This window comes from Malus sylvestris, chromosome 9, assembly GCF_916048215.2.
Source record: "Malus sylvestris chromosome 9, drMalSylv7.2, whole genome shotgun sequence".
Lineage (NCBI taxonomy): Eukaryota > Viridiplantae > Streptophyta > Magnoliopsida > Rosales > Rosaceae > Malus > Malus sylvestris.
Window position 1 is genome coordinate 4,928,555 of NC_062268.1, and position 22,351 is coordinate 4,950,905.

Below are 22,351 nucleotides of genomic sequence, written 5' to 3' on the forward strand. Positions count from 1 at the left end.
AATAAAATGACAAAACAACTCTCAATGATTGATGTGGACAAACTCGATGACTACTTTTATCGATTTCAAATCTCAAAAATCAAAATGAAGAATTTTACCAATCTTATAGACTATTTTAACTAAAAAAACTCTTTTGTTGTTTATCAAAGTGTCGGCCTTGCTATTATATGCAACAAACACCGGGCTCCAAATAAATATTACAGTTTGAGAAAGAAACAATAGAAGGGACGCATTATCTTGACAAACATTGCACCCCAAACTCTAATTTTGATTCAAAAAATCGGTTTCTTAGTAAGGAGCTTTTGGTTGAGAATTCCTCACATTTCCACTTCAACTTTTATGTTCAATTTCTCAATTGTATGAAAAGAAAAATAGACGATGTAAGGGAAGTGACTTATACATACATACATACATACATATATATATATATATATATATTTTTTTTTTTTTTTTATCTTCGTGCATACTCATATTTATTTTTAGCCACTAAATTACTGTGATTTTCAAATTTTTGTTTGTTTTCATTTTAGTAGTAAAAAGCTTTTAGTTAAGAATATTTACTTTTGTTGTTAGATTTTAAATTTAGTTTCCCTCTCGTATAAAAATAATAAAGATGCTGATTATTACTAAAAACAAAGAATTTAAATTTAATAGTACCTAGCACTAAGTGGTACGAACATTGAATAACTAATATTAAAAATATTTTTTTTAATAATTCTGAAAATCAAAATTAACAATTAAAATACACAAAAAAAAAAAGTGTGTATAAACTTATTCAAAACTCAAAACTCAAAACTTGACACATCAGCATATGTCAAGGGAAGCATTAAATTTGATTAGTTAAATTTAAAAGGTTGACAAATTGGATTGATACCGTACGTCTTGTCGTAAATTTTAATTTGAATCAAACAAAATTACACGGCTCGTTTCAGTTGTTTAAAAAACATCAAATTACCGTTGAACACATAAGCTCTCCGCCGGCGACGTCTCAGATCTACTTCTCCCTCTCCAACATTTTCCCCCAAATTCCAAACCCTAATTCTCACAAACTATCGCAGACACCTCCATTGCCCCCAATCCGCAACCTTTCGCACTCTCCCGGCGCTGGTAGCAGTGTCAGTGTGAGGCGTTTGAAGTAATTTAGCTCCAATTTCATTTTGCCAGTGCACGAATTAGGGGATTGAATGTTCGCCGCGGATGCCGATTTAGTTCCTGAATCTTTTGTTCTCTGAGGAGTCGTGAGAGTCTAGGTTGTATACGGAAGAATGCAGGGCTCGTCGCACAGCTCTGCGGCGGCTCAGCCGGAGGCGATATTGCAATGGCTTCAGAAGGAAATGGGGTACCGGCCTTTGGGTCCGTACAGTGCTTCTTCTAGCAAATCGCAATTGCCCTCAATCGACTCGATGAGGAAGATTTGCCGTGGGAACATGATACCCATCTGGAATTTCTTGATTACCTGCGTGAAGTCGGAGAACACGGTGAAGAATATTCGGAGGAATATAACGGTTCACGGTGGTGGCGGTGGCGGGGATGGTGGCGCATTGGTAAAATCGAGGAAGGAGGAGGGTACCAGGAGTAAAGGAGGTAGGAGAAAGGAGAAGCTTGGGGAGGGTACGAGTGCGGCGGAGACTAGGGAGGCCGCGCTGCAAGAGAGGGACTTGGCGGCAAAGGAGGTGGAGAAGTTGAGGAACATTGTGAAGAGGCAGAGGAAGGATTTGAAGGCCAGAATGTTGGAGGTTTCAAGGGCCGAGGCCGAACGGAAGAGGATGCTTGATGAACGCTCTAAAAAAAGGTTTGCACTTTTCTGAAAGATTGGCATTATCATGTGTACATGATTTGGTTCAGTTGAAAACTTGCTTTGTAAAATCTATTGTGATATGTGATTATCATCATATACAAGATTGATATGAGCTACGTAGATTATTTAGGGAGGAAATGCTATGCTATTACTCTTTGCAAGGTTTATTTGAGAATGATCTTATTATTTGAAAAATCGTGTTAGTTCATTGATCCACGCAACAAAAAGATAACACCTTTTTTTGGAAGGCCGTGTAAATGCAAATGATATTCACAGTATAGTATTTCAATTTTCTAGTTATTCAATGTGGATTGCGGGCTATGTTGATATATCCTTGATCTTAATGCAGGCATAAGCAAGTAATGTTGGAGGCTTATTATCAACAGTGTGATGAAGCGGAAAAGATATTTGCAGAGTATCATAAACGTCTTCGTTATTATGTTAATCAAGCAAGAGATGCTCAAAGGTCTGGTGTTGATTCATCTCTTGAATTGGTTAACAGTTTTGGTTCAAATAGTGAAAAGGAAGCTGTTTATTCAACTCTTAAGGGCAGTAAAGCTGCAGAAGATGTACTTCTTATTGAAACCACTAAGGAAAGAAATATCCGAAATGCCTGTGAATCTCTTGCAGCACATATGATAGAAAAAATTCGATGTTCTTTTCCTGCATATGAAGGAAGTGGTATTCATTTGAATCCTCAGTTAGAAGCAGCCAAGTTAGGCTTTAATTTTGATGGGGAATTACCCGATGAGGTTAGAGCTGCAATTGTGAATGGGTTGAAGAATCCTCCTCAATTGCTTGAGGCAATTACTTCATACACATCACGGTTGAAATCTCTAATTTCCAGAGAGATAGAGAAAATTGATGTTAGAGCTGATGCAGAAACTTTGAGGTAAATACTTCCTTGTTAGTTCTGTTGGAGATTTGGAGTTTATTCAATTTTCTCTTTGCCTTAGCTTCTACAGACAAGGCTGTTCAACCACAATATACCTTCTTTGTTTTTTCTTTGAAGAGTAGCTGAGCCAAAGATTGTTGATAATATGGTCTCCCCATCCCTGCCCAATCCCCTCTTACCTTTAATACTTGAAGCTGCTTGATTTAAATAATAGCATACCTTTTTCAAATTCGATCATTTCAGCGTCTGAATTCTCATTCATTCTTCATATGCTTGACTATTGTTTCATAAATTCCTTAATCAGGTACAAGTATGAGAACAACCGAGTTATGGATGTTTCTTCTCCTGATGTGAGTTCACCATTACACTATCAACTATATGGTAATGGAAAGATAAGAGCGGATGCACCTTCTAGAGGAACTCAACTTCTTGAAAGACAGGTTATATTCTTTACTAGATAGTAGCTTTTCATTAATATTTAATTATATTTTCATCTATTCACTTGTATCATCCATCATATCATTCTCATTTTCACTACAAGGATACATTGTTCCTACTCTTTCTTTAAATGATTTATCCCCAAAGTATAATAGTTGGTCTAAACCCTAATTCCATAAACGACCATACTGTTTACATGAAATAATTGCTCGGTTCCATTTTACCCCCACCTTTTCTGCTTTTGTTTTGTTGCAAGAGTTTAACTTGTTATTTGGAATATATTGTTCACAGAATGCACATGTTCAGCAATTTTTGGCTACTGAAGATGCACTGAACAAAGCTGCAGAAGCTAGGGACCTATGTCAAAAACTTATAAAACGCTTGCATGGCAATAGTGATGTAATTTCTTCAGGAACATCACAAAATGTGGGCAGTCTTAGGCAACTTGAGGTAAATCTTCCTTGCATATTAAAAGTATTAACTACCAATAGTTGGGTGGAAATAGCACCATGGGTGACAGGTTTGATTAGTTTCAGTCTTTTGATCCTTTTCATAGTTGTATACTGTATACTAGGTTACTTTTAGCCTGCACTGTGTTATCATATGGTTTTTTACAGTCGTCCATTTTCTTCGTGTAGCTGGAGGTTTGGGCCAAGGAAAGAGAAGTTGCTGGCTTGAGGGCTAGCTTGAATACACTGATGTCTGAAATACAACGCTTAAATAAATTATGTGCGGAAAGGAAAGAAGCTGAAGATTCTTTGAAAAAGAAGTGGAAGAAGATTGAAGAATTTGATTACCGCAGATCAGAACTTGAAATCATATATACCTCATTACTAAAAGTTAACATGGTAAGGATCTCAGCTTCAACAGTGCTTATAAATTTTCTAGTCACTTCATATACTGGCATTGTATAAGCATTGTCTGGTCATTCCATGGAGCGTTGGCTCTTTTTCTTTAAGTTCCAGGCAAAAGTTCATATATATAATATAAAATTCAAGAAAAATTTTTCTAGCAGTCCAATGAGTAGATGGACTCTTTTTTTATTAAATGAAATCCACGGTCTCCTCTTTAGATGCCCAAAGACCCTATTTATGGTTATAGGTCTGGGGTTAACTCACCAGGAGACTTCAATTTCCCTGGAACTTATGCAAATGATATCACCAATTGCATAGTTTTCATTTGTTATTCGTATCATATGGTAGAATATTTCAATAGAGGCAGCTAGGATAATGCTTATCTATCTCTTTGTCTTCTGTCAGGAATATTTTCTAATGTTATTTTTGTCTTCTACTTGGTAGGATGCTGCTGCCTTCTGGAATCAGCAGCCATTAGCCGCACGGGAGTATGCATCAAGCACTATTATTCCTGCATGCACAATAGTCATGGATCTTTCAAATGGTGCAAAAGATCTTATTGAAAGAGAAGTTTCTGCTTTTGACCAAAGTCCTGATAATAGCCTCTACATGCTTCCAGCAACTCCACAGGTTTGTTGAGTAAATTTGTGGCTTTATCATTATTAAAGAATTGTTATTCCTGTAAGTATCACTCTTTTACTTTTAAGTTGGCGATTGATTGGTTTAATGCTAGAAAGTAAAAATTGATGAATCTGTTTCTTATGTCCCTTATCAGGTTGTCATAATTAGCGACTAATCATAATTTGTATATAATCTCTTTACGATTTTAAAATTCAGGACTTATATAATTTGTGTAAGATCTTGATTATCCTGAAGTTTTTCTGACTGTTCTTTGGCTAGAAAATACGAATCTGTCTTTTCTTGTTCACCTTCTATAATCTGTGTATGTAACGATGTAAACCATTAATTACTTTGTATCAGGCACTATTGGAGTCCATGGGTACAAATGGGTCTACTGGACCTGAAGCTGTTGCTGCTGCAGAAAAAAATGCTGCTATATTAACTGCAAAAGCAGGAGCTAGGGATCCATCAGCAATACCATCCATATGTCGCATATCTGCGGCCCTTCAGTATCCTGGTGGTGAGTCTTCATTCATCCGCTATGACACTATAGGAATGCCTAAGATTGGAAGGCACTGCCTCCATTATAGGCTTGGTTTTGGAAGAAATTCATCCTCCCCACTTGTCCCAGGCTTGGCAACAGAAGATCCATTTTGCCTTCTTTTTTGAGTTGTGTGTGTAATGGTTTGTCAATTGCACTTAAGAATAAAAACAAAATGCATCAGTTTTTCAATAAATTGGTAAAGCTCACTGCAAAGTTAGATTTCATGCTGGTGAGTATGGAGGTGCTGTTACATGACAGCCTGCAAGGATCTTGTTTTGAATAATTTTAAGCCCTAGTAGGCAGTGGGACATTGTGCATAAGTGACCTCGTGCTCCCTAAGCTTGTTACTTGTATCAATAGTAATATAAAGATAATCAGTTTGGCTTTTAAATTTGCTCCTTAAACTTAAAGATGCTTAGCCTGAGCTTAATGAATGCTACCATATGCATGTTCTGATGTGTTATTTTTTTCTATTTCATTGTTTGTGTGCCTGCTTAATGAGTGCTTTCAGTTCGAACTTACATTTACTGGATAACAGGTTTGGAGGGTTCAGACGCTGCCCTAGCATCAATCCTAGAGTCCCTGGAATTCTGTTTGAAACTTCGTGGTTCTGAAGCTAGTGTGTTGGAGGACTTGGTAAAGGCAATCAATTTGGTCCATACACGACAGGATCTTGTTGAAAGTGGTCATGTATTGTTGAACCATGCCTATAGAGCTCAACAAGAATATGAAAGGTAAAACTTCACATGGCCTTATTTTACAGGAAACTAGACTGTGTTATCCTCCAAAACCTGAAGGTTTCAGTAAGCAGACCTCAGTCAAATAATATAGACTTGAATTCCATTTTGAGCATTGTGAGACGAGGGAAAGTGCCAAAAACTGCCTTCTTATTTCATTTGAGATTCACATGGTTTGTTGCGCTAGATTTTCTGAATTTTTTTCATCCAGATTCTAAATACATTACAGTTTGCTCTTTGTTCTAATCTGTTGTCAAAACTAAGGATGTATAGCTCTGGTGTTACGTTAAATTCATTCTAAATATTAAACCATTCAAATATGTGATGGTTATTAATTAGCATTTTAGGATCTCTGACTATGTTTTAGATTAACATGCACTTAATTTGTATCTACTACTCTGCAGGACAACGAGCTATTGTTTAAATATGGCTGCTGAGCAAGAGAAAATTGTCATGGAGAAATGGTTGCCTGAACTTAAGGCTGCAATTTTGAGTGCTCAAAAGTGCTTGGAAGATTGCAACTATGTTAGGGGATTGGTGAGTGACCACCATACGCGGAGTTAGCCTGCATTTTTTAGTTCTATAGTTGTTGTATAGACAGTCCATTTTTCTACGTTAGCAGTACTAATTCTTTTGTTGTCTTGTTTTCCCCCTCTTTAATTGTCTGAACTACAATACGTTTCTGCAGCTTGATGAATGGTGGGAGCAACCAGCAGCAACTGTTGTTGACTGGGTCCTAGTCGATGGATTAAACGTTGCTGCCTGGCATAATCATGTGAAGCAGCTCCTTGCATTTTATGATCAGGAGCACTTGTGAATATTAATCGAGTACTCAGCAAACAAGATTTTCTCGGGATCTCCCTGGTCTTCCTGGATCAAATTTGCCACTTCTACAAAGCCCTGGTCTCATTCATTCTGGCATTACTAAAAACACCTACAAAGGCCTGGTAGAAATGGCTCAAGCTTGACTTCCTGCTTGGAAGGTGATTTGTCATCTCTTGCTGGTCGGGCCAGTCTTGTTCAGTCTTCCACCTCCACTATCCCAGTATATGGTATGCAGACAGGGTTTAGGGTTTAGAGTTTAGGTATGCAGACAAGGGTCGGGCTAAGTTTGCCTTCCGAAGTCTCTTGGTGGGCTTGGCTTGAAAAACATGAGAGTTATGAACAGCTCTTCTTGCTAAGGCCCCGTTTGGGATTGAGGTGATTTTAAAAAAAACCACTGTGAAAAAAAGTTGAGGGTCATTTTTGTGTTTGGTAAACTAAAAAAAAAGGGCTTATTTTGGAAGCTGCTGTGAGAATAAGCTGAAAATCAAAGGAAAAGCTGAAGCTGCTATTTGCTGCTTTGAAAAAAAGCCAGTTTTTTCAAAGCACACGGAGCTACAGTGCTCCTTTAATGAAAAGACACACTATCATCCTGCTTTTTTTTCCAAAAGCACTTTCACAAAAAAGTTTACCAAACACTCTACTGGCTTTATTTCACAGCCGCTTATTCTCACAGCACAGCCGCTTATTCTCACAGCAGCTTTTTTTCAAAGCACAGTAATACCAAACCAGCCCTAAGAACTCTTGGAGATTGATGGAGGGGATAATGGTCTCTGGGCAAAAGTTTTCAGTGGCAAGTACATTGACCATTGGGTCAGTTACTCTGATAAAACTGCTTTGGCTCTTCTTGCACTTGGAAATGTATTCTTGAAGGGACTAAACTTTTGTATGAACGGCTACTTTGGCGAATTTGGAAATGGTAATACGGTAAAAGTTTGGACTGACAAATGGGCTAAATGTGGTATTTTGCTTCATCATGGTAGCTGCCCGCTCTTCAACGATATGCTTTAAAGCTACCGTAGCTAATTATTGTTACAATAATGGTTGGGATATTGGTATATTCTACTTGTTTGACCAAAGGAGATTGTTGAACAAATTCTTAGCATTCTAGTTGGTTTTGATACTTTGGAGGATACGTGTATTTGGAGTGGAACACAAGTGATGGTAATATGTTGGCCATTAATTCTAGTGGTTTTCCTAATTTGCAATCTAATCTCATTTGGAATCTTCGTATTCCTTCAAAAGTTTAGAGTTTCTTATGGCTGCTCATTCTTGATAAGCCAACTAATGATCAGAGGTTGAAAGGGTTACGACTGATAACCCTGAGTGTTAAAGATGTACTTGTGGCTTTGAATCAACAACTCATTTTTTTTAAGATTGTCCTAAGGCAAGAGAAGTCTGGCTGAGGTTGAGAATGTATAATCAACTGTCTAACCAAATTGATTTTCATGATTGTTTTCATTTTAATCTCACCACTGATTTAGGAGGTTTAGAGTGAAGGTTAGTTTTTTCGTTGCTTGTTGGTTTATTTGGTATTGGCAAAATAAATTTGTTTTTGAGCAGGATTTTGCAATGTTTGATGAGCCTATAGTTGCTATTTGTGCATGTCTTCGTGAATGGTTGAAGGCTAATACTCACAAGATTGATAAATGACATATGATTGAATCTTTGCTCCATTGAAAAGCTCTTTATTCAAATTGATATAAGCTTAATGTTGATGGTTGTAAGAAGGAAAATAATAATTCTTTACGTAACCAACCGACAACAGACAAGGGTTCTTTACGTAACCAACCAACAGTAAACAAGGGATATGTTGATGTTGATGGTTGCAAGCTCTCCACTTTTTTTTTTCTCTCCCCTCCTGTTTAAACACTCAAGATTTTATCTTTACAAAGAGAGAAGAATAAAATAGAGAGAGAGAGAGAGAGAGAGAGAGAGAGAGAGAGAGAGAAGAAAAAAATCTATGAGAGGAGGGAAGGGAGGGGAAGAGAAAGAGGGAGGAGAGAGAATACCGTCCTTATAACTTGGTCCCTTATTAAATGAAAGGACAACTTTTGCTTAGCTTAATGGAGTATGATTATATTCCCTCTTTTTTTCCCTGCAGTTTCCTTCCCTATTTGAACGGTCATAGTTAAGCTACGATAACATCTTATATTAATTTTTTATAAAAAGAGAAAGATAAAATAGAGAATATAAGAGGAGAGGATAGAAGGGGATGGAAAGAGGAGAGAATATAATGCTAGTCCTAGCTTAATACCTCTTCAGTCCAATTGTCTTCTTGTTCTGGAAATTGACAACTCCATGCGATGAAAAAACATCTCATGTATTTTTGTACGGATGAAAAGGCTGCTTTACACTATTACATTTTAAGCGAATAGAAATTTCGTGAAAATTTACAATATCTCGTTGCATTGATGAATGAGTGAGATATAAAGAAACAAAATTTTATACCTTCATCTACTACATTGATGCTTAGGCGCACCGAAAGTCACGGTTTATTGTACCCAAAACCCCAAAATTCTCCTAATGAATTATGTGTCTAATATTTTTCAGAGTTGTAATCAGCACTTGCAAACAGTGTTTTATGCATGTCAGTCTCGAAGTAATCCATGAGGGATCATGATAATTATTTGAAAATGTTAATAATAGCTCTCTTTGCTTATTCTCGGTAGGTCGGCTACATCCCTACAATCTCAAAATATGCTTAAATTCACTCATGTACATTTAGAAAATGCCAATGACAGACAATTTGGAAATTGGTGAGACATGAAAAAGTCCTTAAACCTCACTCCTCAAGCGGCAGCCCTAAACTCGCCCGTGATCGGAAGACATGACATGTCTTTTGCGAATGACAGGGAATTGGACAAAGCCATCCCTTCTTTGTTTCAATAATTGTTATGAATTATTGTATATCGATCAACCTGTAAGTAGATACCAACACAAATATAGATACCTCGTACACGACTAAATTGCCACTCATTTTCACTATAAAAGGAAAACATTTCTTCACAAGATTGCACTGGGGACCGAGAGGGTTGTGGTTGTGGTTGTCGTAGATGTTTAGGTTTCCTCACAAAGCAGGAAATTGAATTAAGAATAAAACAATCAGATTGCGTGACACACCTCGACCGAGATCAAGGCATGTTGGCCGTCACGTGAGGGTGGTGTAGCCATGTGTATAGTGCGGAAGTAGTTAAGATAAGAAATATACGAATATTTAAAAACCGAAACTACTAGAGTGTACTAGAAAATAGGAAGTGTTAGGAGTCAGTTACAAAAGTAAATACTCCTAATCAGAGCATAATAAGCCTAGGTGCAGTCCAGTATGACAAGTACTGGTTATACAGTACTAGGAATGTCCTACTATTATTTAGATATGTCAGAACCGCCGAAATCCTCAAGGCCACCGATAGCAAGCTTACCTAAAACCTAGAGGGGCGCAAAACAGGAAACGTGAGTGGGCAAAAACAAATGTTTTACAAAATCATTTCATTCATCAATATTTCAAACCCCTCGCTGTAAAACATGTATAATTCTTCTTAGAATCAGAAAATAAGCATATACATAAATATATCAATTCAAATCATGCTTCGCAATATCATAATCATATGTACGCCATGCCAAGATATAACAGAGTAAACAATTCAGGTGAGAATAATTTCATATAAATATAACATGTTAGCCGGAATCCCGGTGGTAGTTTGTACGGCTGAATTCATAGCTCAAAAGTCAATCTAGCCGGACTCACTACAATGACCTATACGACATTAAACTGCACAAGAGTCGGAATCAAATGAAAAGGTCTGTACGACAATAATGGGTGTAATATAATCATGCTCAATACTACTCACACATAATAGCTGGGCGATAAATCGCTAGTCACCTATGAGTCGGAACCACTAAGATGGTCTATACGACAGGACTGTGCACCTAAATTGGATCCAATGTGAGCATAGGGTGCAGGAGGTGACATTATATACAGGCATGTGCCATATCTCTGGCTAAATCACAATCACCCTAGGTGCAGTTTTATGAGCTCAACATTATTCAATCACATATCGCATCATTGATAATTCACATAACCAAACATAACTCACCTGAGCTTACCTGAGCGTCCACAACACCGCAATTATATATAATGCATCATATACCAATTCATATACGAAATATAAATTCATATGCATGGCATTTAAGGCATACTTTCATTTAAACTTATTTTTCTGGGAAAATATCAAGTATATAAATATATACTGAAAACCAAAAGCCCACTCACTGGTATGTCGAAGGGTCGTAGCCCCCGAGTCGCCCTTGAACACGCTCGTCCTCGGGATAAGTCTCACATATATGCGAATTAACTATAAAAACATTATTTAAAGCACATAGGCAAAACTAGCTAATAACTTCTCATACAATGCTCAATTTTGGTATTTGAATATACCACAGTGACCTACACAACCTCAGGATCATTCCTAAATTTTTAGAATATTTTTCTGACCCCTCACGCGCGGCCATGCGCCGACGAGTGCGCGGTAACACGCGCAGGGAATCCTAACGGATTCTCTAACTGCCGTTAGGAATATTCCATGGAATATTCAGTTAAAACCCAACAGTAACTGTTAACTCTAATTGACGGCGTCAGAATATTTCGTCAAAATTGACGGAATTCCGTCGTCTTCTTCCTAAATCCCCAGCGACCGTCGCCATCGCCGGAAACTGGGGATTTCGAAAAATCTTATTTTCTCACTCTTTTCTTCACCATTTTCTATGAAATTTGCACCATTGGAAAGCTGGAGATGAGAGGAACGACATTATACATGTTTTAGGACCTGTAACCCACAAATTCTTGCCGGAGAAATTCGAGAAAACTGGCCAACTTCGAAACTAGCTATCTTGACGTCCAATTTCTTCCAACGAACTACTCCGAGCCTCATGAAGACCTTATAAAGCTCCATGTGTCCTTAAAATTCCCTGAAACACAAGATTTTACGTCCACATGAATAGTACCTCAAATCAGAGATAGGATGTTCACGGGTTTTCGAGGGTTTCCTTACCTGAAAATGGTACCTTTGAACTTGTATGGTCCTCACGAACACAATGGTGATCTTAAAACCTTCGATCTACAAGGTTTGAGAGGGTTTTTGGGTTGGTTCGTTCGAAGAAGGGAGAGAGAGAGTGAGAGTCTGCGAGAGAGAGAGAGCACGAGAATGAGAGAGAAAAAGATGGGTGTGTGTGTGGTCCAAAAGCCACCAATCAACACAAAGAAAAGTCTTAGTTCTAATTGGGTCATCAATCTAAAACAATTTAACCCAATAATAACTCACACACATCATTTAACGTCCAAGGATAAAACCGTCATTTTACATTACCGATAATAATAATTCGGGGACGGGCTGTGACATTGCGGGTAGGAAAATAATTTTTTTTTAGTGTGTCACTGTTTGGTACACCTACTCTAATAATATAATTGGATGGAAACTTGTAGAAAAAAACAAAGAAGTATATCATACCGTATTTCCGACGTACTAAAAAAATTTCTAATAGGAAACGATAGTTTGATGCAAAGGGAATCTAGGTGCGACACCAACACATGACTGTACCAAAACCCTAATTTGGATGTTATACACATCTTCACTTGAAAGTGAGAGGTTTTAGATTTGAATCTCGTGGATAATGAATTCGATACCAAATTAGGCTACCCATTATGTGGTTTAGCCGAACTCCTTATTTCCTTAATGTAAAAATATCGATGGATTAAAAAAATAAATTAATAATGATGCTAATGATTCAGTTAAGTGTCCTGGCACAAGTACAAGACATCCACGAGATTTGGATGTCACACATACAAATAAAGCCCCTTATTAATGTCACACATATAATTAAAGCCCTTTATTAATGTCACATTATTATGTCATGATAAGATCTTTATTTATTTCTTGCTCAAGTCCTATTGAGAAATGCTAAGGAGATTCTCTTAAAAGTGAGATTCTTTATAGATTCTTTATTTGTCACTTCATGTCTTTAATAGAGTGTTTTATAATGTTGACACCAAAATTGACTGTAAACTGGAAGGCGACAGAGAGTCTATGAAAAGTCTTATTTTAAGAGGGTTTCCTTAACATTTCTCATTCCATATTTTGACATCATGGTAAGTAGTCATTTTTATTGTAAGTTTTAGTTTTCACACATATTTATGTTTTGCGAGACAACCGCAAATAAATCTTTCTGTATGTACAACTTTTATCAAGTTTAAGAGTTATAATTAATTAGATATTCCCGGTTGTATATATGAAATTCTTTGATTGGTTTTTCCTAGAGAAATGATCCTTGATAGGACAACAAACAATTAACTAGAAAATGAATTATAACAAATATAAAAAATCTATAAAACTAAATATATAAATTAAATAATAAACTATTCTTATTTGAAACGCCTTGTAATTTTCAACCAACTATGTGCTTCAATATAATTACCAGGAGTAAGCACTATTGCTTGTTTTCAATACTCGGTGGCTTGATCAAACCAAGCCTCCGCAATTTCGGAATCTCCTTGTTGAACGGCTTGTTCTCCCCGGTTAGAATAGGGGGTAAACCGTACATGAGAGTTTCCGACCTCATACGGCTCAGCGGTCAAATTCTTTTGGTGTCCTATTTTTAATTACCCTATCTAATTGAATGAGATTTCTTAGAGATATATCCCTTTTTTTCCTCGAGTTAACCAAAAGAAGGAGGTTAATTGCATAAGTTTCAAACTCTAATATTTCTTAATAAGTTTTATTTATATGTTTTTAGTTAGTATAGTAGGAGCTCATCATTTGTGCGTACGTGATAGATATCCCCGGTTACACGACAGAATCTCACAGGGATGTCATAGCCAATAAAGTAGGCTCCTATGCATCATTTGTTTCTGTGTGAAGAGAAAACATGAATAAATACATGCAATAACCTTTTGTCGCTGATAGTGTACAGCTTCAGACTCATGAAATTTGTAGCCACTCTACATATCTCGTGTGTAGAGTGTTACATCAAGTGTGTCGGACTTGGTACATCAAATGCCATAATGCAATTGATTAAAAAACAAGATTTCAAATCTTTTTTTCAAGTTTCTCACCTAACCAGGACCCAATTGAGACTTTTACAGGGACTTGGATCCTCTCCTGAGCCCAAGTAGGGGATCCTCCTGACCAAAGGACTTAGGCCGTTGGATGAAAATCTAACGGTTATAATTATTATAACTTTAAAGGGACTCCTTGTTTGTAGCCGTTGGATTTTCATCTAACGGCCCAAGTCCTTTGGTCAAGAGGATCCTCTTCTTGAGCTTAGGAGAGGATCCAAGTCCCTTTTACAGCAACAAAGAAACAACCTCAATCTACTTGCCCACCATCCCATACCTTTTTTTTCTTGTCTGGTTTGGTGGTAGGGAATGAAACTTATCTACGTTCACTTCTTCTGGTTTGCAGTTTACTGGTTTTTCCATTAGTGTAAAAACGAAGCTTGATGGACCCCGGGTTATAATATTGCAAAATAGTCATTCCTTATTTGTCTGTCAATCACAATTAATTTGTTGAGTTAATTTTGTTGTGTACTTGTATAATAGCCAACTAGCGTCTTTTTTATATTAGTACCCCACAAAATGTTGAATCCATCTCACATTAAAATTTAATATTAAATTACTTATTTACCCCACCATACAATGACAATTTAAACCTTTTTAGGTTAAAAAAAAAATTCTAAATACACCCCAAATCACTTTTAACGTATTATTTATCTTCTTCAACTATCAAAATCCCTCTCACCCCAAATCATTTTTAATGATGATTTTTGACTAGGCAGTGGTTGCAGTGACTATGGTATGGCCATGTCCTTTTGGTAGATCATGAACTGGTGGCAAAGTGAGGGCAAAAGCTATGGCCCCCGAAGTCCTACTCAATCTCATAATTCAAGACTTAGCACTTATGAATCTCATAATTCAAAAGCCATGGCCTCCGAACTGATTGCAGAGTGAGTCAATGACATTCATAAGGTGCTTTCTTGCACAATACTAAGATGCTTTCTTGCAGGTGACTTGGTTTGACCAAATATGCACAAGAAAATGGAAACAACATGGTAGCTTTGAAATCGTTCTTATTATTATTGAAAAACGTTCAAATGAATCTAAATATTTTTGAAATCATTTGGCCAGCTAAACATTCAAATGTTTAGATTCAGCCCCTGAAAATAAAAAATGAGGGTTATAACATTTGAGAAATGTGGGGTGTATGTAGAAAATATAAGGTGTATATTGAGAAAGTGGGGTGTGAGAGTATTATAGGGAAGTATGTGGGGGTGTATTAAGATAATTTTTAATTGAAAAAAGCAAATGTGGGATGTATTAAGTGTATAGGGTTTAGTCAACAATTTGTGGGGTATTAATATAATAAGCCCTAAAAAATTGTATAACCCTACAGACGATATTTGTATTAGGCCTCGGCAATTGATATAAAAGGCAACTTGTATGAACACATTCTTAGAGTCAATACCAGAGCTTCTTAGAGGGGAAATAGACAGGTTGTAAAACAATGTCTTGGTTTCAAACAGTTATCTTTCTGGTTACTACTCTTACATTTCATGCTCCTTCAGAGGCTAGCTATGAGGAGATCCAGCCTTCTGCAGTTGTTGTAGGTACTGTCTACTGTGACACATGTTTCCAAGAGGATTTCTCAAATACCAGCCATTTCATCTCAGGTAAATTCATCTTAAATTTTCAACAAGTTCTTCATCAATTTTATTTTTATATTGTAGCCCATTCAATGATTTCCGTACACCCTTCTTCTTCTATACACACTCATGCTTATATTTTAATCTTTAAATTTGAATAAATCAAAGAAAAATTAAAGGAAAGAACTAAACAAAAGTGTACAAATGGAGAAAATGTAAAATCTAATGACTGAAAACCTTTATACAGGTATTTCCTAAGAGTCAACCATACAACTACGAAAAATTAAATAACACAGAGCAACTGCAAAAAAAAAAATCTCACCTAAACTAACTCCTTGACGGTAGGATTTTGCTGTCAATCACGATTTCTTTCCAACAGACAACAAAACGTCCTGACATGTTATGGATGCATTATCCACAATATCAATAATTTTGTGGGGTTTTTGTGCAGGGGCTTCTGTTGGTGTGGAATGCAAAGATGGGACTTCAACAAAACCAAGTTTCAACGCACAAGTGAAAACAAACAGCCATGGGCAATTCAAAGTCCATCTGCCCTTCTCAGTGAGCAAAGATGTCAAGAAAATTGAAGGATGCTCCGTGAAACTAATCCGCAGCAGTGAACCCTACTGTGCTGTGGCCTCATCAACCACCTCATCTTCCCTACACCTCAAGGCAAGAAAGCAAGGGACTCACATATTCTCTGCTGGTTTCTTCACCTTCAAGCCTCTCAAGCAACCCAGCTTATGCAACCAGAAACCCAGCATTCAGAATTCCAAGAAATTAAATTCCCAGAAGTTCTCAGAGATGGCATTCCCGTCCTCCTCTCAGGTGGACCCCAAAATGCATGATCCCTCTCTCAATCAATCTGATCTCCTAGGTCTCCCAATCAATCTCCCAGGACTCCCAGGTCTCCCAGGACTCCCAGGCCTCCCAGGCCTCCCAGGACTTCCAATATCCCTTGCTGCTGAAAAAACTTCATCTAAGTCCTCCAACTCCAAAACTTCAAAGAATGGGCAACTAGGTGATAATAAAGAAGTAGCCCATCCAGATTCTCCACCAGCAGGTTCAGCACCATGATTCCCAACCTGCCACCTATCCTGGTTTCTGTTGGGTTCCTATCCTATTGGGCGTAACCCGTTTAAGTATAATAAGCCCATTTAGGTCTTCTGAGTTGTGGTTTCCTGAACTTCTATGTATATGGTCTCTTCCTTCTCCTTGAGAACTATGTGAAATATTAAGAGAACTATGTGAAATATTGAATATTTAAGTTTTATCTTCTTTTCCCATTTTCTCTGTAATTTTCCCTCTTTCTTCTCTAACGAGAATGTGTCATGCATAGACAGCTAGTCAGCTACGAGTACGGTAATATAATACGATTCAATTATTAGTTAAATACAATGATTATCGTTGAAACTCAAAATTTCAGGACAAGGGAGTCGCATGGATTCAGATATAAAAATTATATATATATATATATATATATAGGGAATTGTTATTGGCACTTCAAAAATCTCATTCTACACTCCAAATTTTCTATGTTTGGAAAGAAAAAAACATTTGTGAGGTGTGTAAAATTAGATTTTTGGAGTGACAATAACAATTCCCTATATATATATAAATTATTATTGAATATTATCCAAGGATGAAATATGTGATGTTTATTAATAAGGAAAACTAATGAAATGTGCTTGAAAACTTTGAGTTTTAATGATAAGGACAAAATAAAGGGTAAAGTGAATAGTACCAGGATTGACTTTTTAATGTAAAAATGTAGTTTTTCGTTAAAATGAACAGTACCAGGAACTTTTCGTTAAAGTTCCCTTATTAATAAGCATTTTAGGAATATCTCTGACTATGTTTATTAACAATTCCCTATTATTGAATATTATTGAATATAACCTTTTTCATCCTTGGGTAATATTCAATAATAATTTATATATATAATATTATAATAATTTATATATATATATATATATAGGGAATTGTTATTGTCACTCCAAAAATCTAATTCAGGGACGTCGTCGTTCCGTAAATTATTAAACCATTCAAATATGCGATGTTTATTAATAAGCATTTTAGGAATATCTCTGACTATGTTTTTAGATTAACATGCGCTTAGCAACAGAAAATTGTCATGGAGAAGCGGTTGCCCAAACTTAAGGCTGCAATTTTGAGTGCTCAGAAGTGCTTGGAAGATTGCAACTATGTTAGGGGATTGGTGAGTGACCATCATACGCGGAGTTGTTCTGCATTTTTTAGTTGTACAGTAGTTGTATAGACAGTCCATTTTTCTACGTTAGCAGTACAATTTCTTTTTGTTTTCATCTTGTTTTTCCTCTCTTTAATTGTCTGAACTGCAATACGTTTCTGCAGCTTGATGAATGGTGGGACTCCCACCCACCATAACCGTTGCTCATCCCTAGATAGGAGCAACCAGCAACAATTGTTGTTGACTGGGTCTGAGTCGATGGATTAAATGTTGCTGCCTGGCATGATCATGTGAAGCAGCTCCTTGAATTTTATGATCAGGAGCACTTGTGAGTATTATTCGAGTACTCAGCAAACAAGATTTTATGGGGATCTAACTGGTCTTCCTGTTGGCAGTCCCACATTGATGGGGGAAGTCAACAAGGGTGGCTATAAATATGATTACGCTACTCTAACTAATACCAAGGTCTTTTTTGGTAAAACCCCACACTTGACGGATTGGGCAGGTGATAAAGTTGGGGACTGTATCGGTCTTATTAGAGTGGCCAGTTGGGGACTCTATAGGTCTTGTTAGAGTGGTCCCTGGGTCCGTCGATCTCTACGAAGCCCCTTGTTTCATTCATTCTCGCATTGCTAAAAACACCTTTTCATTCATTCTCGCATCGTTAAAAACACCTACAAAGGCTTGGTAGAAACTCAAGCTCGACTTTATGCTTGGAAGGTGAATTCATTATCTCTGGCTGGTCGCGCCACTTTTGTTCAGTCTATGACCTCCGCTGTCCAGTATATGCTTTGCAGACAATATTACCAATTACCATTACAGATAACCCCGAGTGTCAAAGATTTTCCCAAGGCAAGAGAAGTTTGGCAAAAGTTGGAAAGTATAACCAATAGTCAGACCACATTAATTTTCATGATTGGCTTCATTTTAATTTCACCACTAAATCACTCATATTGGGGGGTTTAGAGTAGATGTTAGTATTTTCTGTTGCTTGTTGGTTTATTTGGTATTGGCGAAATACATTTATTTTCGAGCAAGATTTTGCAATGTTAGATGAGCCTACCGTCGATATTTGTGCATATTTTCATGAATTGTTAGCCTTCTAATACTCACAAAATTGATAAATGCCGAAAGACTGAATCTTTGCTCCACTGGGAAGCTCTTCATTCAAAATTGATTTACACTTGATGGAAAATAATGCTCCTTACATAACTAACCGGCAGCCGTGCCGGAGGCAATACGTGTATGGAATCATATACTGAGGATATTGTCACTTCTATGTTACGATTTGAGGAGAGAAAGGCGGAGTAGGGAAGCCGGCCGAGAGGAACAGCTCCTGATCTTAAGAAGGATATGTTGTATCATAAACTTATAACTTGGTCCCTTATTGAATGAAAGGGCAGGCTTCTGCTTTGAATAATAGCACTTCAGACTTCAGTCCAATTATGTCTTCCTGTTCTGAAAATTGACAACTCCATGTGATAACAAAACATCTCATGTATTATTGTACGGTTGAAAATTGCTGCTTTACACTATACATTTAACGTGATTAGAAATTCCATGAAAATTTACAAACAATACCAGGGATGTGTCATAGGCTGAAAAGGAGTAAGGATGTTTGTACATAGGCTGAAAAGGAGTAGGGATGTTTGTACGTTCCTTCCCCACAGCAAAACCACATAGCAAAAGGATTACAAACACAGCTAACAAATCAATAAACACAAAATCATCATTAGGTCAACGATCATATGATTATATCACATGCACGTCAATTAAATAATTCTCATGTTCAACTAAGGTCACTAAAAGCCCCCTATTTGGCCTAATTAGATATGGTCTTCGTGGTGATAGGATATTTGTAATATAGCTCATGACTTAAAAAAAAAAATTCGGATTTAAACCCTTGTGGTGATAGGGTATTTAGAAGACAATCCATTTCTATTGAGCCACAATGAAGGGAGTGCAGAAATTCACAGTTTTGTTTTTGGGATTAACAAAGAAATAACAGAAATTTGGTTTTTGGGCTTAAATCACAACGGACTTCACCACAAGAATATAAATCTGATTTTTTTTACCACATGGGCTATCTTCCGAATACTCTATCATCACGAGGACTATTTATACAATTAGGTCAATGTTTTTTTAAGGTGAATATCACATGCTAAAACGGAGAAGGATTCTCTCATCTTCTAATCTCTCTCCCATTCCCTCCTCTCCTACTTGAACAATTATGATTAAGTTATGTCAATATTTTATATTGATATTTTTATAAAGATAATAAGACAAAAAACAATGTGTTGATGCACAAAATCAGCGAGGACTTTGGTACAACATAAAGTGTCAGGTTTGTGACCTTCGCTTGGTTGCTTCGATCACTAGTGAAGATAAGTACGTAAATGAATAGGGACAGGGAAGCAAACACAAGATGTACGTGGTTCACCCAAATCGGCTACGTCCACGGAGTAGAGGAGTTCTCATTAATTGTGAAGGGTTTACACAAATACATAGGTTCAAGCTCTCATTTTTTGAGTTCTAGTGAATAGTTTAGTACAAAATGACATTAGATATTATTGTGGGAGAATGATCCCTATTTATAGAAGAAAGTTTCTAGTTTTGTTCTAACATTGACACGTGTCGTGTTGTGATTGGCTTCTGATGTTGACACGTGTCGCGCTGTGATTGGCTTCTGATGTCGACACGTGTCGCATTGTGATTGGCCTCCTGGTTGAAGGGAAGCTCTTCTGGGTCCTTGACGTATAACGTTGACCGGTGCTCAGTAGTTTCGGGATTGGTCAAGTATGGTACAAACAGTGCTCCCCTAAGTTCCCGAGTGAGGGAAGCTCCTCGGTTGGGGACTTGCAAGATCCAAGCCACTGAGTAATCACGAAACTTCTAAGTACCGAAGTGTGGTATCATTTTCACGCGCCTTATCTGTCTCATATGTAGATGTGGCATCTTCTTTGGAAGTACTTTTCCTTCATCCATGGGTGGTATCTTTAACCGATGAAGATGCACAAGGTAATGTATCAATTTCACTTGAAGCTTACTTGTAGTTTCGGGCTTGGTCAAGTGCGATACAAACCCTATAGTAGGAGTCCCCCAAGTCGCCGAGCTAGGAGATCTGCCGAAAGAGGTGACAGACAAGGTAAGCAGTCAAACTTCCAAGCAAGCAACCCAGGATCAGAGGTTCGACTTCGGCTTCCGGTTGATTGTTCTCCTTCTCCTTGTCTCTCATTTAGCTGCCGTGATAAGGAGAGGCAAATGGAGAAGAGATGATATGAGATACTTTTGCTTTTGAAGAAGTAACTTTCCACAGGCTTATTCTTGAACTGTGCTGGAGGGTTTTCTGGTTCCCTTCAGAGTATAAGGCCGACTCAAGAATTTGAGGGTCAAAACAAGTCCATCAAATCTAGAGTACGTTCGACCTTGATGATATGGGATACTTTTGCTGTTGACGGAATAGTGAATGTGGTATGGAAAAGTGTCGTGCTGTAGTGATCTGTTTCAGCTCACCGTTAAACCTTCTGCTTTAATCTTTTGCATGGCAGAAGTGGTGTGCAACCTTTGCATTTAAATGGTCCTTCAGAACATTCCTTCATAGTGACTCATCCACGCTTGGCAGCTTCAGTGTAAAGAGCCAATATCTGATCAACTGTCATGAGGTATGTGCCGGTGGAATTCATGACCTTGACAGCAGTTGAGGATGAGTTCTCGAGAGCAATGCTAAGTAAGCAACCAGGCAAAGGTCTCAGGCAGTCAGTTCCAGATTGGAGGTTTGATTTCAGGTTCCGACTGACTGCTCTCTTTCTCTTTGTCCTGCAGGTGTGGACAAGGACGAAGACAAGGACAGGGAGAAAGCATGATATGAGATACTCTTACTTTCGACCCTGATGATATGAGATACTCTTGTTCTTGGTGTGGCTTATTTGCTGAGGTATTATCGGGGGGAAATAAAGCTGAGTATTTCGAGAGGTTATGTTGAGGGTGCATTCTCGAATGTGAGAAAGGGTTGAGCATTTTTGTAGGTTTGCCTGTCCGTTGAGGAGGGAGGTCGATGTATATAGGGATTTCCCAATAACAAGTAGTAATGCTATTCCTTTATCCTTCTTGGTCACAACAATGTAGTGGGAGCTGCCAGCTTCACGTGTTTTAACTTTGTCAGAGCACTTTGAAAAATTGGTATGTGGTATCTGGAAAGCTGATTTTGCGTGTGAAGATTACAGACAAGCTTTATCTAAGGAAATCTGGCTCTCGAAGTTCTGAGAGCTGTGCCTCTTCGGTTTTCGAACAAGCAATCCCGTCGGGGATCTAGCTCTCGAGATTCGGAAAGCGGTGCAGCTTCGGTTTTTGAGAAAGTAATTATGTTAGGAGTCTTTTCTCGAAGGTGAGTAAAGGTTGGACGTTCTTGCCAGCCTGTCTTGCCACAGAACACGGAGGTCGACACACATAGGGGCTTTCCAGTTGTCAAGCAGTGGTGCTGTTCCTTTACCTTTGTGGGTAATAGTAGGGTAGCTGGAACTTCTAAATTCTCGTGCCTAAACTTTGTCAGAGATCTTTGGCAAAGTTATATGTGGTACCCGAGGAGTTGATGGTGCGTGTGGAGAGTGGTGATTGAACAGTAAGATTCACGTGCTTTTTATTTCACCAGAAATCTTCGACAGATTGCCCATAATTTCCGCAAAGTTGAGTGTGCATGTGACAGGTGCTGACGAGGCTGAAAAAGCAGGTGCTTCTTCGAT

At 37.7% G+C, this 22,351-nt stretch overlaps 2 protein-coding genes across 3 annotated transcripts in view; both read left to right on the forward strand.

Annotated features, from left to right (window-relative positions):
* The first annotated feature begins 922 nt into the window (after window positions 1-922).
* Window positions 923-7,069, forward strand: LOC126582943 (AUGMIN subunit 5-like). The gene is made up of 10 exons (XM_050247183.1): window positions 923-1,792; window positions 2,148-2,690; window positions 2,998-3,133; window positions 3,423-3,581; window positions 3,770-3,979; window positions 4,430-4,615; window positions 4,967-5,126; window positions 5,689-5,884; window positions 6,292-6,424; window positions 6,576-7,069. The coding sequence occupies exons 1-10, from the start codon at window positions 1,266-1,268 to the stop codon at window positions 6,702-6,704; spliced, it is 2,379 nt and encodes a 792-aa protein (XP_050103140.1). The 5' UTR covers window positions 923-1,265; the 3' UTR covers window positions 6,705-7,069.
* Window positions 7,070-15,203: 8,134 nt separating this feature from the next.
* The window catches only part of LOC126582952 (uncharacterized), a 41,794-nt gene continuing 34,646 nt past the window's right edge, over window positions 15,204-22,351 (forward strand). The window contains exons 1-2 of one of the 2 annotated variants that reach the window (XM_050247235.1): window positions 15,204-15,430; window positions 15,855-16,488. In XM_050247235.1, the coding sequence (XP_050103192.1) occupies window positions 15,265-15,430; window positions 15,855-16,480 (792 nt within the window). In that variant the 5' untranslated portion in view covers window positions 15,204-15,264 and the 3' untranslated portion in view covers window positions 16,481-16,488. Of the gene's footprint in view, window positions 15,431-15,854; window positions 16,690-22,351 lie in introns of those variants that run through there. The other variant, XM_050247234.1, reaches the window with a different exon arrangement.